This window comes from Platalea leucorodia (assembly GCF_965183815.1).
Source record: "Platalea leucorodia genome assembly, chromosome: 3".
Lineage (NCBI taxonomy): Eukaryota > Metazoa > Chordata > Aves > Pelecaniformes > Threskiornithidae > Platalea > Platalea leucorodia.
The window spans coordinates 81,318,715-81,333,161 of NC_138825.1; the positions used below are offsets into that span (position 1 = coordinate 81,318,715).

At 36.0% G+C, this 14,447-nt stretch overlaps 1 protein-coding gene across 1 annotated transcript in view; it reads right to left on the reverse strand.

The window, feature by feature from the left end:
- Positions 1-14,447, reverse strand: part of GRIK2 (glutamate ionotropic receptor kainate type subunit 2) — a gene marked incomplete at both ends in the record, with an annotated part of 428,838 nt that overhangs the window by 284,621 nt on the left and 129,770 nt on the right. The window contains 2 exons of the mRNA XM_082305204.1: positions 5,743-6,000; positions 9,959-10,126. Coding sequence (XP_082161330.1) covers positions 5,743-6,000; positions 9,959-10,126 — 426 coding nt within the window. The remainder of the gene's footprint in view (positions 1-5,742; positions 6,001-9,958; positions 10,127-14,447) is intronic.

The window sequence follows — 14,447 nt, forward strand, 5'->3', positions numbered from 1 at the left end:
AAGCTCTAGGGAGCAATGAGGTCACCCCTCAGCCTCCTTTTCTCCAAACTAGACAAACTCAGTGTCCTCAGCCACTCATCATAGAGCATCATGCCTTCCAGCCCTTTCACCAGCTTTGTTGCCCTACTCTGGATGTTAAGTACCTTAACATCCTTTTTAAATTGTGGGGGCCAGAACTACACACAATACTCAAGGTGAGGCCACAACAATGCTAAATACAACAGGAATAAGATAATGTGAATTTTATTACTGGTCCCAAGAAGGAAATTGTAGTTTTATTTACAAGTCAATGCTACCTGTATACTACAGTAAAAATATCAACAAAACGGCATCTTTCTTTTTGCTCTGTCTGAGTTAAAGCACAGGGTTCAATACTGAAGACCAACACAAAACATTTTTATTTCTGAAGTCATTTTTTTCCAGCTTTTACTTTGGCTTCTGTTCATAGATGCAACAGATTTTTGGTGTTTATATTCATTCACCCAAGACCAAAACAAATGTTAATTAAGAAAAAAACCCAGAACCCTGTTTATATCAACTTGATCTGCATAAAGCATTAGTTGGCAATACAAGTGCCACTGTAATTTAAAGGCCCCAGCATCTAACTGTTCATGTGTTCTTTGTTTTGAAGTTCTCTGAGATTCACAAACTTATTTAGAATTTATGTAGTCTGTCTGTTTTCTTTAGCACAGAGATTAGAATATGTACTTGAAATTAGGTTACTGTTTTGAGACCAATTAAAACCATTAGGACACGCAGCTGATGAACATACTGCCATTTTTCCACTTTTCTTTCTTAAAGACAATTGACTGTAGCAAATTTGTAAATCTGAAAGGACTTAATTAGTATCCAGGGACAGGTTAGTGGTATTTAATTAACAAAGAGACCATAAATTACTTTAAGGAAAAAAACAAAACCAACCAACCTCACATTTCATACCGCTAGGTTTGTTTTTTAATGGGAAATTCTAGTTAAAAGGAATATACTTTGTCATTTAGAACAATCACAGGAAGCAATACTTATCGTCAGACTAGCAAAAAAACTGTTCTAGAGCCTCATTCCAATTTTTTGTCTCTACAACAGATGGACTACATTAAAAAAAAAAAAAGCCTTGAGAGCTAAAATAAAGGGAGAAGGTAAATCATAGAAAGAAGAAGAATATAGCTATTATTTAATTCAAAAAATGTCAGGTGCAGGAGTATTCAAACACAGATTCACAGAAAAAGGGCTCACATATTTTTTTTTTCTTCCCTGAAAGAACAGACTCATCTACCTACTGTCACAATGCATACTCCATAAAATACTACCAGGGCAGAAGGCTTTATTATAATATTAAAACCTTTGCCCATTCTATGTTCATTTTTATTTTTATTACCTTATCGCCACTGTAACAGACTACATCTCTTGTTACTGAGACAAGATAGAATTAACCTTTCTAGTTTATTCGTCTACTTCATCCTATTTGTAGAGTCTTGACTGTACCTTATTACGCTGTATTCAAACTGATCTTTGCTTTCTCCAGTGTTGTTGATCATATCCCTTTAGAAGCATCTCTGTCCCTATTTCAGCATGACACAACTTTCATTTTCTCCTGTGCCAAGTTACCCTGCTTTCCTCATTACACACTCCTGAACACATGATGGAGGTCTGATCAGCACAGAACAACCCAGTATTCTGAGGTCCAGAATGATGTAAGGACCAATAGCCAGACTCCATAGGTTAATTTTCTCTGACTTAGCCATTTCTGCATCATAAAGCTGGGGAGGGTTGGGGACAGGGTCTAGTTGCTACCCATAGTGTATGAAAAGCAACTTCTTCATGTCTTTTATCAAATTAGTAGCAAGATGTACAGCTATTCCTCCTCAGAGAATACAGGGAGAATACTTCAATGAGGGAGACAAGTCAGTAATGCCTGTTCTTTATGGTAATCTTTTAGATGTGCAGATGTTCATTATTGCAAAGGGAGCCTGGGATTCCAAATTTTTCTCTTATTTCAAACTGGGCTCTAAATGTGGACTGACTTCCTCTGTACCACCTTCCTACAACACAATCTCAGATCAAATTGGATCTGGATCACATACAAGTGGTGGCAGTCTATTTTGCACATCTCATCATATGGATGTTGTGAAGGCAGGTATGCTAAGGATAGAAAGGCACACAAAAACACTATGGAAGACTGCATCTACACTTATGTAGAGTGCCTTGTGTAGCATCAGGAAAATGCTCTGCTACCTATTAGTTACATAACTGGCTTTCCTTCCTATGAGAGAGGAGCATGGGGGATTGCATACAATCAGACACAATGGTGCTGTCAAAAGGCAGCTGAAGTGTGTGCACTTGAAGTATCGGTCTCCAGCGCATTCCTGGGAATGACACTAGAGTTAACATGGGCTTTTACTGACTGCAGAGGGTCAAATAACCACACAGCTTTTTCCATTTGTGTTTACTCAAGAAGACATAACCCATACTGAAGGAATGAAGAACATGGACACAGCTGTTATTGGAATGCCTTGAAGTGGGTGAGGTATCTTTCCTTTATTAGAGAAGTAAAACTTTAACAATTCCTTAGCGAATTTGTAAAACTGAGCCCTAAAAATTAAGATATAGAGACATTTTTAAAAATTAAAAAAAAAAAAAAAAAAAAATCATACTTTCCCTCAGAATGGATCTACAATCTTCCAGGATTTTGGCATATGGGCAACTGCTCTTAATTCATCTTGAGAAGAATCCAGACATAGTTTATGTATGTTTTCTACCTTTTCTTCCTGTCTGTAATAAAAGTATCATCTCCCCTTGTATCCATGTTTATAAAGTAATAATAGAAATACATAAAGTAAATTTGTCCCCCAAAAAATATTAATTTCAGCAATTAAAAAATTATCACTGTAATTGCTGTACCAACATATGATTGTCTTGACCAGGGTGTACTTTTGGGAATAGTCCATTCAGATAAAGGAAAACCATAACACTAAAATTATCATAAAATAAGGCATCCATTATCATCCTAAACAACTTTTCAATAAACGAGAGTAAAATGTGATTAAAAGAGAAACAAAGGAGGAGGAAATAAGAACGATAGCCATCTTACATTAAGAAATCACTGGCCAAATGGAAGAAACATATAGACAGTGATAACTTTTGTCTTCATTGCCTTCATTTTAATGGATTTGAAATTAAGTCTTAAATGGCACAAGGAGCCTAACAACACAGTTTCTAAATATTAGCTGAAACTATCATATTCAGCTTCAGCCCTAGGTTCACAACTGAATATTTATCTTATCCCATGGCAGGAGATAACCTCTTCCTCAGCTGAAGTAACTACTTCCTTTCCCCCCACCACTTGCCTCAAAAAACACCAGTTTGCAGTTGAGGTCTAACAAGATTTAAACTCTGCTTCTTTAAGACTGACAGTTTCTCATAGCTAAGAGTTGTTCCTGTATGTACTTCAAAGGCAAGTGATGCTGTGGACTTCCCAGCAGCGTGTCCTGCTTTTGAAGTCTTTGAATTATCCATAGGAGATGCTACTAACAAAGAGAAACTGACAGTCTTAAAGTAGAATTTAGATTTACTTACAGTAAATGCCACAAAAAAGAGAGAGGATTACCTTTTTAAAACTGATTCTTTTTTTCTGTCTTTTCAGAGAGCAACAGATTTTAAGAAAAAAAGATGTTGTAGCTGGGATTACTGTTTATCAGCAGGAACAACCAGTATCATAATCTGAAGGGTCTAGCTACTCCAGAAAAAAAATTTAAAGTGAATATTTCCTGAAATAATTCTTTATGCTTTTTAAATAAACTGAATACCTGAATCTCCTTATTCATTGTCAAATTTATTTAAAATCTATTTTAAAAGAGCTCCTGTTCTTTTTTTCTCTTAAATGTTTACAGTAGTCACAGGTAGATCACATAGATCACAACATAAACAAGAAAAACTTCTTTTCCATCTTCATTCCTATTTCTACTTACATCCCAACTTCAAAACATACTTTATGAAAAGATCAGGTCTAGCGTGACTGGTAACAACATACCTCTTTCAGAAAACATCGAGTTAAGAGATACTATTAAACATGAAATATTTATTTTTGGTTTGGGTTGGGGTTTTTTTTGGTTGGTTTGTTTTGTTTTTTTTTTTTGTGAGAGGGGAGAAAATTACTTGAAAATATTGAACAAAGCCATTTCAAAATGTTAAAATATATGACTTCTCTAAGTGAAAGGCCTGTTTTAAAAGGTAATCTGTTTATTGTAAAAATAGTTTCCAAACAATTTAAATCAAAGTGAAATATTTCCAATTTATGTAAACCTAAGTCTATAACTGTTTCACTGAACCACAGATTACTTCTTTCAGTCATCATTAGGTTAAAATTTGAGGCTTTTTTCACTTCCTGTCCTATTTCAGAACAATACTATTTAAAAAAAATCAAAAAACATTCATGAACAATCTACATATGTCTTGCCTTAAGTATGTAAACCTAAACTTTAAATCAGAAGTTTGATTACCTGAGGCTTTTGGTGACATTAGCCAACAAACTTTTAGGGAGGCAGCCTCTAAACTTCACTGCCTTTTTTGGTTTTTGTGGGGTTTTTTAAAGGCATGAAGAAAAAAAACAGTTATAAGTAATTTTATGCACTGCCATCTCTGCTCCCTTCTTACCTTTTGATAGCTATACACACATCTTATTTGAACTTAAACAGTAAGCAGGCATTCTGTCTTGCTGTAACTGCTGTTTATCTAGCAGAGTTCAGGTATCTTCGCTTCAGGTATCCTCACATGTAACACACATTGTTTCTTGATCTTATTTTTTCATTTCAGATTTAGATAGATAGTAGCATTATGTAACAAGGGTATCAACAATCTTCCAGTTCACTGAACCATGAGAAGGGTTTGAGGCTCACCATGCTCTTTTCTTGCCAGTGACAGTTCAACCAGCATGGAAGTTAGCAACATTTCCAAGAAGATTAAATATATCTCATTTGGCTAAGTACCTTCTTTGTATCTTCCATTACAGTCAGATTTTCCTCTTACCAAGGTCTTAGTTCTGACTGCCACTAGATAGACCTCAAATCAAACTTAAATTTCTAAAGCATTTTTCAAAGATGTCACTGTGAAGGCAAAACAGAAGGGCAAAACAAATTTTAGGGTGAGGTAAAGGAAAGGTAGCAAACTGGTATATTTCTGCTGGAAAGTCAGGAGTTCATTTTTAACTCATGTAAGTCATCTGTAAAACAAGCCTCAAAACTTTTGTTGGTTTCAATTTCCAGCACCTAAAACCAGGGCTCCTTCTGCAATTCTCTCTGAAAAAGTAGATACTGAAATTCCAAAGAAATATGACATCTGTTCTGTAACTTAACTAATGCCAGAAGCAGTGCTAGAATTTAGGTCTTCTATTTCACCAGGCATACTAGTACATCTTTCAAGTTACCATATTTTTCTTCAAAATTTAAGTTTTAAATAAAATCAAGAGACATAGCTGTTAGCAACTGTTAAGACACTGCAGAAAACGCAGAGCGTGACTGATTTATTGACAGCTGTGAGCTCAAACACACAGAATTCAGCAACTGAAGCATACTTATGAGAATCCTTATGCTAATAAATCCACATTATGTGTTATACACTATCTTGCCAATAGAAATTCTTGTAATTTGGTTAAGATTTCTTAAATTAAGAAATATGAGTAGTGACACCCCTCCTCCCTCTCTTTGTACATGTGAATAATCTGCTCATAGTCTAATGCTTTAGCCTTACCAGTGCTGTCATCATAAACAACAGTAACAGTTTTCCACTTGAAGAACTGCACAAGGTCAAGGATGGCACGGCTGAGTGAAGAGAAATCTGGGTAGAGGCTGACATAGAAGGAATCCTTGTTGTCTGACACCTGATGTTTCCAGCGGGTCTGGATATGTGGAACACCCAAAGCGTTGCAGATGGATTGCACAGCATTAGCTGAGGAGCTATGGGATGGTCCGAAGATGGCAGCCACCCCAAGGGACAGCTGATCGCAGGCTGAAGAGGAGACAGAAGTCTGTCAATGATGAGAGGAAAGAAGGCAGTGTGCCAGAAGGTATTGCACAATTCATATTAAACAAAAGGCACTGTGTGAAATATAACTTTATTGCTGACAGAGCTCCCTTCTTGTGTAACACTTTCATTTACACAGATTTCAACTTCAGAATACATTTCTAAGCTTTCACTATGAGCTGACGAATAGCAACATTTCAATTAACATTGAAATAGCACTCAGCTACGTTTAATAAACGCTTTTATGTCAGTGGAGGTCACAAAGGCCAGCAATTGTGTATCTTTTAAAAAGCACTGACGAGAGGAGATATATGATCAGGTGCATCTTGCATTTGGAAAAGGGCCATATGGGACAGTATTCTAACCTAGGCTGTTTAAGCATTAACTTCTTCCTCCAATCAACACTATTTCTACTGAGATCCTAATTACTCGGAAATTGTACATGATAAGTAGATTCTAGTTAAGTATCAGGCAAATGACTAATTTCATTGAAATGGACATTTGAATTTCTGTGTCTGAAAAGAAGGCATGTTGACTAGCAAAATTTAAAGGTCAATATTTTCCCTAAAAGAAAATTAAATTGTTCTCTGCTGATGAAAAAAACTCAGTGTCCATTCTTAAACACTGGAAATACTCAGTTTTGCTACACCTATATTAGTAGATAAAACTGGCCCTCAGAGTCACTGACATGATACTGCTGCATTCAAGTGGCTTAGCTCTCCTCTTTCCAATATAGGGTGGCCAGACCTATATTAGCAGTCTATAGTCTGTATTATCTCCCACAGTACACTCCAGTATTATCTTGTAGAATATTAGTTGGAACGTGCCAAAAAGAAGGCAGGAAAATTAGTCAATACTGCAGACAAGTGTTTCAGCCCATGCTCTGCTCCTGTTTAGATCACTACCATAGACATAACCTTTACGAGTATGCAGTTCTGAAAAACAACAGATTCTGTCTTCTAAGAAAACATCTTATTTGGTAGGGAGAAGTAATGAAAAGTATCTCCCGAATGCAATCTAGATGTGAGTATTTATGTGAGGTTTGATTAATATTGTTACTCCACCATCAATGTTCCTTATGGCTGAGGAAGCAAGCAGTAGAAACACATCTTGCTGCATTAATTTTCTCAGAAAGTCAAAATTAATTGTTTTATTGTGCACATCCTTTTCAACATGATGAAAATATTGCTACGTCTTTCAAGTGTATTCCAGAAACTATGCTGGCGCACCTTTTTATTACTGCAGAGCACCAGTAGTTTAAATGAACTTCTCATAAACACACAGGATCTCCATTGCATTTCTGAGCATCAGATCAGGGCCTAAATGACTAGCTTGGTAAAAAAACATGTATGCTAATATTGCCCTTCCTAAGAGTAATCAACAAGCTTTATGCAAATGTCAGTAAATGGGATCACTAACAACAGCAATAGCTACCAGATGGCTTTTCAATGGGCTTTTTTTTTCCCTGTTTCTGAGATTTGAATAATGCAATGCTTTCCACACGTGATTTAATATGGCACTGGCTCTATCAGACGCATACCAATTTTTCTAGTGCGTTGAGGGATATTTTGTTTTCATTTACATTATTCTTTACTGAAACAGTATCTTGGAAATACCATCTTGCCTTCAGGTTGCTCTTTCATATAGTACCTTTAAAAACCCATATTTCATCTATATTCAACTTCAAAAGTATGTGTTATTAAGAGGTCTAAACAGGCTATTTTTGATGCAGCACATGCCTGCTCACAAATGGACATAATCATGAACCACAAAATGAGTCAAATGCTTAAACCTCATTGTTAAAACTGCTTTGGAGCCATCATGATAAAACGAGCCATTTTATGTTAACCTTTAGCCTTCAATTCTGAACTAAAGCACCTGTCAGCACAAATGTAGTTGGCTGTATTATGAATTGATGAAAAAAAAAGACTATTAGTACTGGAAGATTACACAGATTTTGATATAGCCTGACCAGTTACAAAGGGAGTTGCATTCTCATCCAAGATGCAAGTGGGAACAATGAGTATATAAAATCTATTGAACATATCCAATCAATGGCATGTTGCCATTCTAACTTCAGCTATTATAGTCTATAAAGAATTAGCAACATAATATTAGGGCTAGCTTGCACCTTCAAGCAAACCCCAAGCAAGGACTAAAAGTAGTTGTATTGTCTCAGGAAAAGCTTAAAGAATTAAAGATTGCAGAACAAATTTCTCTGCTCTCTACATCCTCCCTCAGGAATGGAGACAAACTATCCCATTAAATTTCACAGGACAGCATGTGCTGGAGTCAGGAAGCAGTTGAATTTGGAAGATGAAGAGGAAAGGAGAAAGAAGGGGCCAGAATTAAGGATCAGCCCAGTTATTCACTGTTGGCCAAGATGGAAAGGAAAGAGTAGTCTCTCTCAGAACCTGCTTTAATCCATCATCCAAAACACCAGAATAACAACACAACATTACTTTGTTAAAAGTGTTGTTTGCCTCTTTCTTCTTCCACACACTCTCCTCTGCAAAAAAAAAAATCTTGCTAGACATAAATATTTAGCCCATAATATTTTTCATAAATCATCTTACGACTAAACTGTGTGTATTTCTGTACAAATATGGATACTGTCTATTTTCATACCTAACAACAGCCTACATTAGAATTGTTTATTTAGTGAATAAACAGATAAAATAGGTTAAGCTTAACTCTGTATGTTACAGGAAAAGAGAAAAAAATTCTCATAATTTCTAAACTGAATTTTTTAATCAGTATGATACTCCACTTTTAAGATGTACTTCAGGTACATTCATCCTGACACAGCAGCTTTTCACTATGTAGCATTTCTAATATGGCATCAAATGGTTTTATTCATATTAGCCCACTATAACACCAAAAATCCCTTATTATGTAAAGCTTTCAGTCTTCAACAATTGGGAGTGGTATGTTGGGACCAGATCACTTAGCAGATTTAGGCTAGAAACCTGTCATAAGAAATACAGATTGACCTCTGATTCTTTCACCCTTCTTATTTTCTTGTTAAAGGTAACATTCATGTGAAATTGGCTCTTCAATTTATAAAAAAATGTTTTTAAAGAACATGTAATACAGTGCAAAATTCAGTCCTACTGAGTTCTGACAGCAGGCTGTGTATTTTCTCCCATAAATACATACTGAACTTGTTGGGATATGGCAATGATGCAGTATAACTTACATCTATCATCATAGACTTGAAAGTAAAACAATCTGAAAACTTCAATTCTCGTGAGAATCAAAGATTTGAAAATTTAGGAAAAATGTTCAAAGCTGTGTTTAACTTTCATTTTTCTTTAAACAAATCATTTATAGTTAAGTGAAAACTGCTGAACTCAGGCCTAGACATTCACCTGATAGCAATATTCTTAAGCACAGACTTAATATTTGGCTTATTTTTATGCCTTGTTGACATAAGATGCACAAAGTTACAACTGCTTGTTCCCCTTTGAAGCCCACACCTGATTAACTATATGAGACATTCATATGCCAAAGGTATTTGTGGAGATGTACTTAAAGTGATTGAATGCTTGAAATTGAATGGGAGCCTTCTTCCAGGTTCACTAGAATTGGAGGGCACTTGGCATTTTCCAGGACAAATTCTGGAGATACTTTTTTCTCACTCCAAAGCAGCTGGTCTCAAAAACATCCTAGTCATAAAGCTCAGAAAAAAATTATTTCAGATCTTAAATATTTAAAGAAATAGCTTTTAGACAAGGGCAGTGGAAGCAAAGGTGACAATGTAATTTTCAAGCAGTTACCATTACAGCCTTCAAGGGGTGGTCTTTAAAGCAGTTCTTTAATGTCAGCCACAAACTTGTACAATCTCATTGCATATGGCTTTATTGGACAGACATTTTTTCAGGTAGGTAAACCAAATTAGTCTTGGTTGCTCATTAAAAAAATTAAATATGCAAAAGGTTACCTTTTTTGGATGCTTCAAAACTGTCATAGAGATTTATCTTTTGGGTGTCATATGTTAATGTGGTGTTTGGCAGAAGAGTTCTGTTTCTGTTGATTGTGTTCACAGCAAATCTGAAGGCTAATTCTTCTGCTCCCATTGGACCAGATTCCACACACTCAAAAATGCCTCCTGGTAGTGGGAGAGAGAAGAAAGAAAAAAACAAACCACTAGTAAGCCAAAATGGCATACAAGAACATCTTTAGTCATCAGTTTGGGAAAAGATTCATCAGCCTGAAATTTTTAACTTTATAAACCTGATACAGTGCAACTCATGAAATTATCTCATGATTTTGGTGAGGTTTGGGTCAAACCATAAATAACCCAGCAACAAATCAAACTTACCTTAAAGAAAACCTGATTGTTTTTTTTCCATGCAACATTCATTTTACTATTGTGAATAAAAAGAGTGTGGCAATATAAACTAACCACACTATTTAGAAGCAAAATAGGAGAGGGATGAAGAATATGTAATTATTATTTTACATAGTTAAACTTGAAATTATGTTTGTGTGGCAGGGGGGAGGGAGATTTCTGGATTCTTGTTTTCTACTGTTCTAGACTTATGATACAGCTATAATGAACTGGAGAGTTCACCAGAAATGCAACATATAAAGGAGCATGGAACTTGGATGCCCCAAACTGCCTCCAGAAATGAAGATGTATAGATATTTTAGCATGACTGTGTGCCTGAACTGATAAATATGTTGAGCAAAGGGTTGAAATTTTGCTCTTTTGCACTGAGCCGCATGTATATGCTAACCTCATTCTCAGCAAATACAGGAATTTAAGCACCTACACCCTGCATAAGCTCTATCATGCAATGAAAGCATCACCAAACAAAGTGTACTGCTGGAGTAGGACATGCCTCAAATGACAGGCCATTTCTAGAACACTTCTGAGCCAGCCTTAATCTTAAATGAAGCAAATAAGTGTGTGAAACGGTGCTGTGCTTCAGCTGTTCTTTTCACATTAATGAGATATCATTGCCCACGAAATGTACATTTATACATACTTTGCGGTAACATCATTTATTCTTGGGTCTGGAAAGGCCAAGGATACAGTGACAATAAATGTAATTTGAAGATATGTCCTTACTATGGTGACATGGAATGCCTCAGAAAAAAAGTCAGCATCCATATGGTCTCTTCAGTCCGCATGCTAACAGCACCTGTCAATACTAATGGACAGCCAATGGCCATCACCTGAGGATCACTAATTACAAGGCATTGTATCTGTGCAAGAAACATTTTTCATTCACTTTCTCCTATCTTGTGCTTACTCATTTCCAAAGTAATGTTGCTACCTGGTTTTGTGTTGTCTGAAAAAATTTACTCAACACTCCACTACTTTCTCAGCAAGAAGCTCTCAGAATCTGAATGTACAGGAACTTCACAAACTACAGTCAGTTTGTAAACAGTCTTGTTGAGCAGCCAAGTAGCTAAACCATTTCTAAAGCAAAAAGAAGGCGTATTTAGTTATCAACTCTTTCCCTTTCTGACACTATTAAATAAGAAAAGGCTTTTCAGTTTTGCAGACCTCCTGCCTCTTCCAACCTGTTTCTCACTACAGGATGGAGGTGTTAACTTTTTTTCCCCGCAGATGAGCCCTTACATTCCTGGTGAGAGCCCTAGGGGCAGATGTTCAAATAATATTAATTTAAAAGCACAAGCACTAACCACTGAGACGAGATGTGACTAATAATTATTTAAACATTAGTCATTTAAAACTGAGAATGAGGCACTGATGGGAGAGGGAGACACTTAAGAAAAATTTAGATATCTGGGGAAATGATCCAAACTGATTGAGCATAGAATGTATGTATAATCAGTAACCAATATTACCAATACTTCAGAAGCTAAAGCAAAAGAAACTTGGATAACATTCAGGTAAATATAGGCCTAGTACACTTTAAAACTGAAAAAAAATTACCACGTTTATTTACACAATAATGCAATATTAACATGAAAGACAACCTAATCCTTTTGAAATTAATGAACTGCTCTGTTCAGGAAAACATAGCCTGATAGACAAGACTTTGTGCTGCTTAAGACTTATAGCATCTAAACATTATAAATCAAACTGTGACATATAGGAGGATCCTATTTTGATTTGGGGAAAATATTTAAAAATTGCTCTAGAAAGCTAAGAATTAGTGAATAAATTATAAGCATAGATATCAAGAGACAAGAAAAATAAAGACATTTCCATGAACATAATGCAAATTAAGATAGATATTACAGGCTTTCCTAAGGCATCTGGAAAGAAGTTATTCAACTGTATTTGAATAAACCAATATCACACAAACAGTTATTAAAAAAAAAAAAAAAGATTATATCCTAAGTTACAATGGATTCATAAAGAGAAATAAGCATTACAATATCTCTTTCTTCGCCCTGAATTTTTTACATTGGAAGTTTTCTTCTTTAATTTCAATGTGTCTGAAGCTCAAAACGATCTTCCTTCTTTATTCCTCTATTTTTCATTCTGCTCATTTCTAAATTTTTGAGATGGAGAATTCCTTGTCAAAGATGCAGCCACTACTCTCAGCATAAAATAAAAATAAAAATAAAAATTTATTTTGACCTCTCATATCTGGATAATTCCTAATGGTAGTGACAGTCCATCACATAGTAAGACAATTTTATGAAGATGACAAAGTCTGTATCTCCTGTGAGTGACAACAACGTGAAATTTCCCACGTGCACCACTCAGTGGTTTCTTGCTTCACTCACACATTCTCTGTCCCTGTGATAAATGTATCCCCTGCAAAGCTGGCAGCATATGGTCTGCTGCCTCAGGGTAAATTTCCATTCCTAAGGAAAACAGAGGTAGAATAACCTGTTTCTGTTGTCCTATGATTAGGATATTTTGCTAGGAGGAAGGAAAACATAGCTTCTGATTCCTACTCCTGAATGTTTTCACATTTTACACTAGATAGACACTGCATTTAAAACAAGAACCCTAAAGGAGTATAGATTAGACCATATATTTGCAGTTTCCTAGCAGTTTTCTAACCTGTAGGATGTCAAACTTCCATTAGGCTCCTTTCATTTCAGTTTTATGCTACTTCTGTATCTGTCTACTCAAGCAGCAGTGGAGGAACATCCCATAATTAAATATTTTGGATGCTGGCAGGTGTAGGTTCATCTTAACCTTCACACTAAGAAGAAACTCACATCAACAGGTTCCCAAAGTGCACCATGTCCTACTAATATGCAAAATGGCTCAAAATGCCAGGCTCCTCTGTAGAGAGTAACAGCTGCTAGCTTTGGCCAACCTAATACTGCACACAGGGCACACCATTTTTTAACTGAACTTCTAAGCAGTTTAAATTGAATTCATACACTAAGCAGAGCAGCAGCTTAGGCAGACACACATCTGCATTCTGAATATCAGAATATAGTCACAAAACAGCTCCTCGTTCTCCAGACAACAGCCCTTTTAAGCGTGCATCGAATTCTATTCTTCAGATATTTTCAGGATGCTCAGCAAAGGCACATAAATGAATTCAGACATTGACAGGAATGGGAAGTTTTAAAGGGTGTTTTCTCCAATGCTGCATAAGATGCAAGTAGAAACTTATCTGGTAACTTTAAACTGCCTTGGCCTTACTGTTATGTTCCTATATTTGTTACTGAATATGTAAATAACAGCAAAAAACCACCTTGACTATTTTTAAAGAAAATGTTGTGTAAATGCACTGGCTTAGTACTGAGAGACAAGCCACAACTTACACTGCATTTTTTTATAAAATGGAAAGGAAATGCATAAAAAGGATTGGCTTTCTACTTCAGGTATACTCAGTTATAAAGGCATAGTGGTTTCCAGAAGCTGTTATAGCATACTGAGTCATGTTGTTCCCTCCCAAGCAGGCTGTTCTTCTCTACTGCTGTTGTACCTTGTATTCAGGATAGCCTTATTAATAACCAAATTGAGGAATGCACTGCATGCTCTCAGATAAGCAGACAGAAGAATCATAAATCTTGCCATTGATATGTGGACAAGCAGCCAAGCCAATGCCTATCTCTGTCTAACAGCTTGAAAAATGCAGGTGTTGGAGCTGGTCTTATTTTTAACACAGCTTATAAATCTGTAATAGACAGAAACACCAGTTCTCATATACAACCAGCAGCACATCCTAGAGGAAATGACTGAATTTTCACTGCTACCTCAAAACAGAGACAGAAAACTTAAAAGGAGTAGTAAAATGTGTTTTTAATGCTTAGCTTGCTTTAATGGTCTTCTTCATTTACAATGTTAATGATATGGCCGTTCATCTCCTCCCTATAACAGTAACACTATGGAATACGGCATCACATAGCTACAGCTCAATCTGTAGCTCATGAAGTTTTATTGACTGTGTACAGGAGGTGACTGCTGAACGCTTCAAGTTTTTACTGTCATGATAACCACTTAGCAAAAGCTCACTAGATTTTCATAGTGATCAACA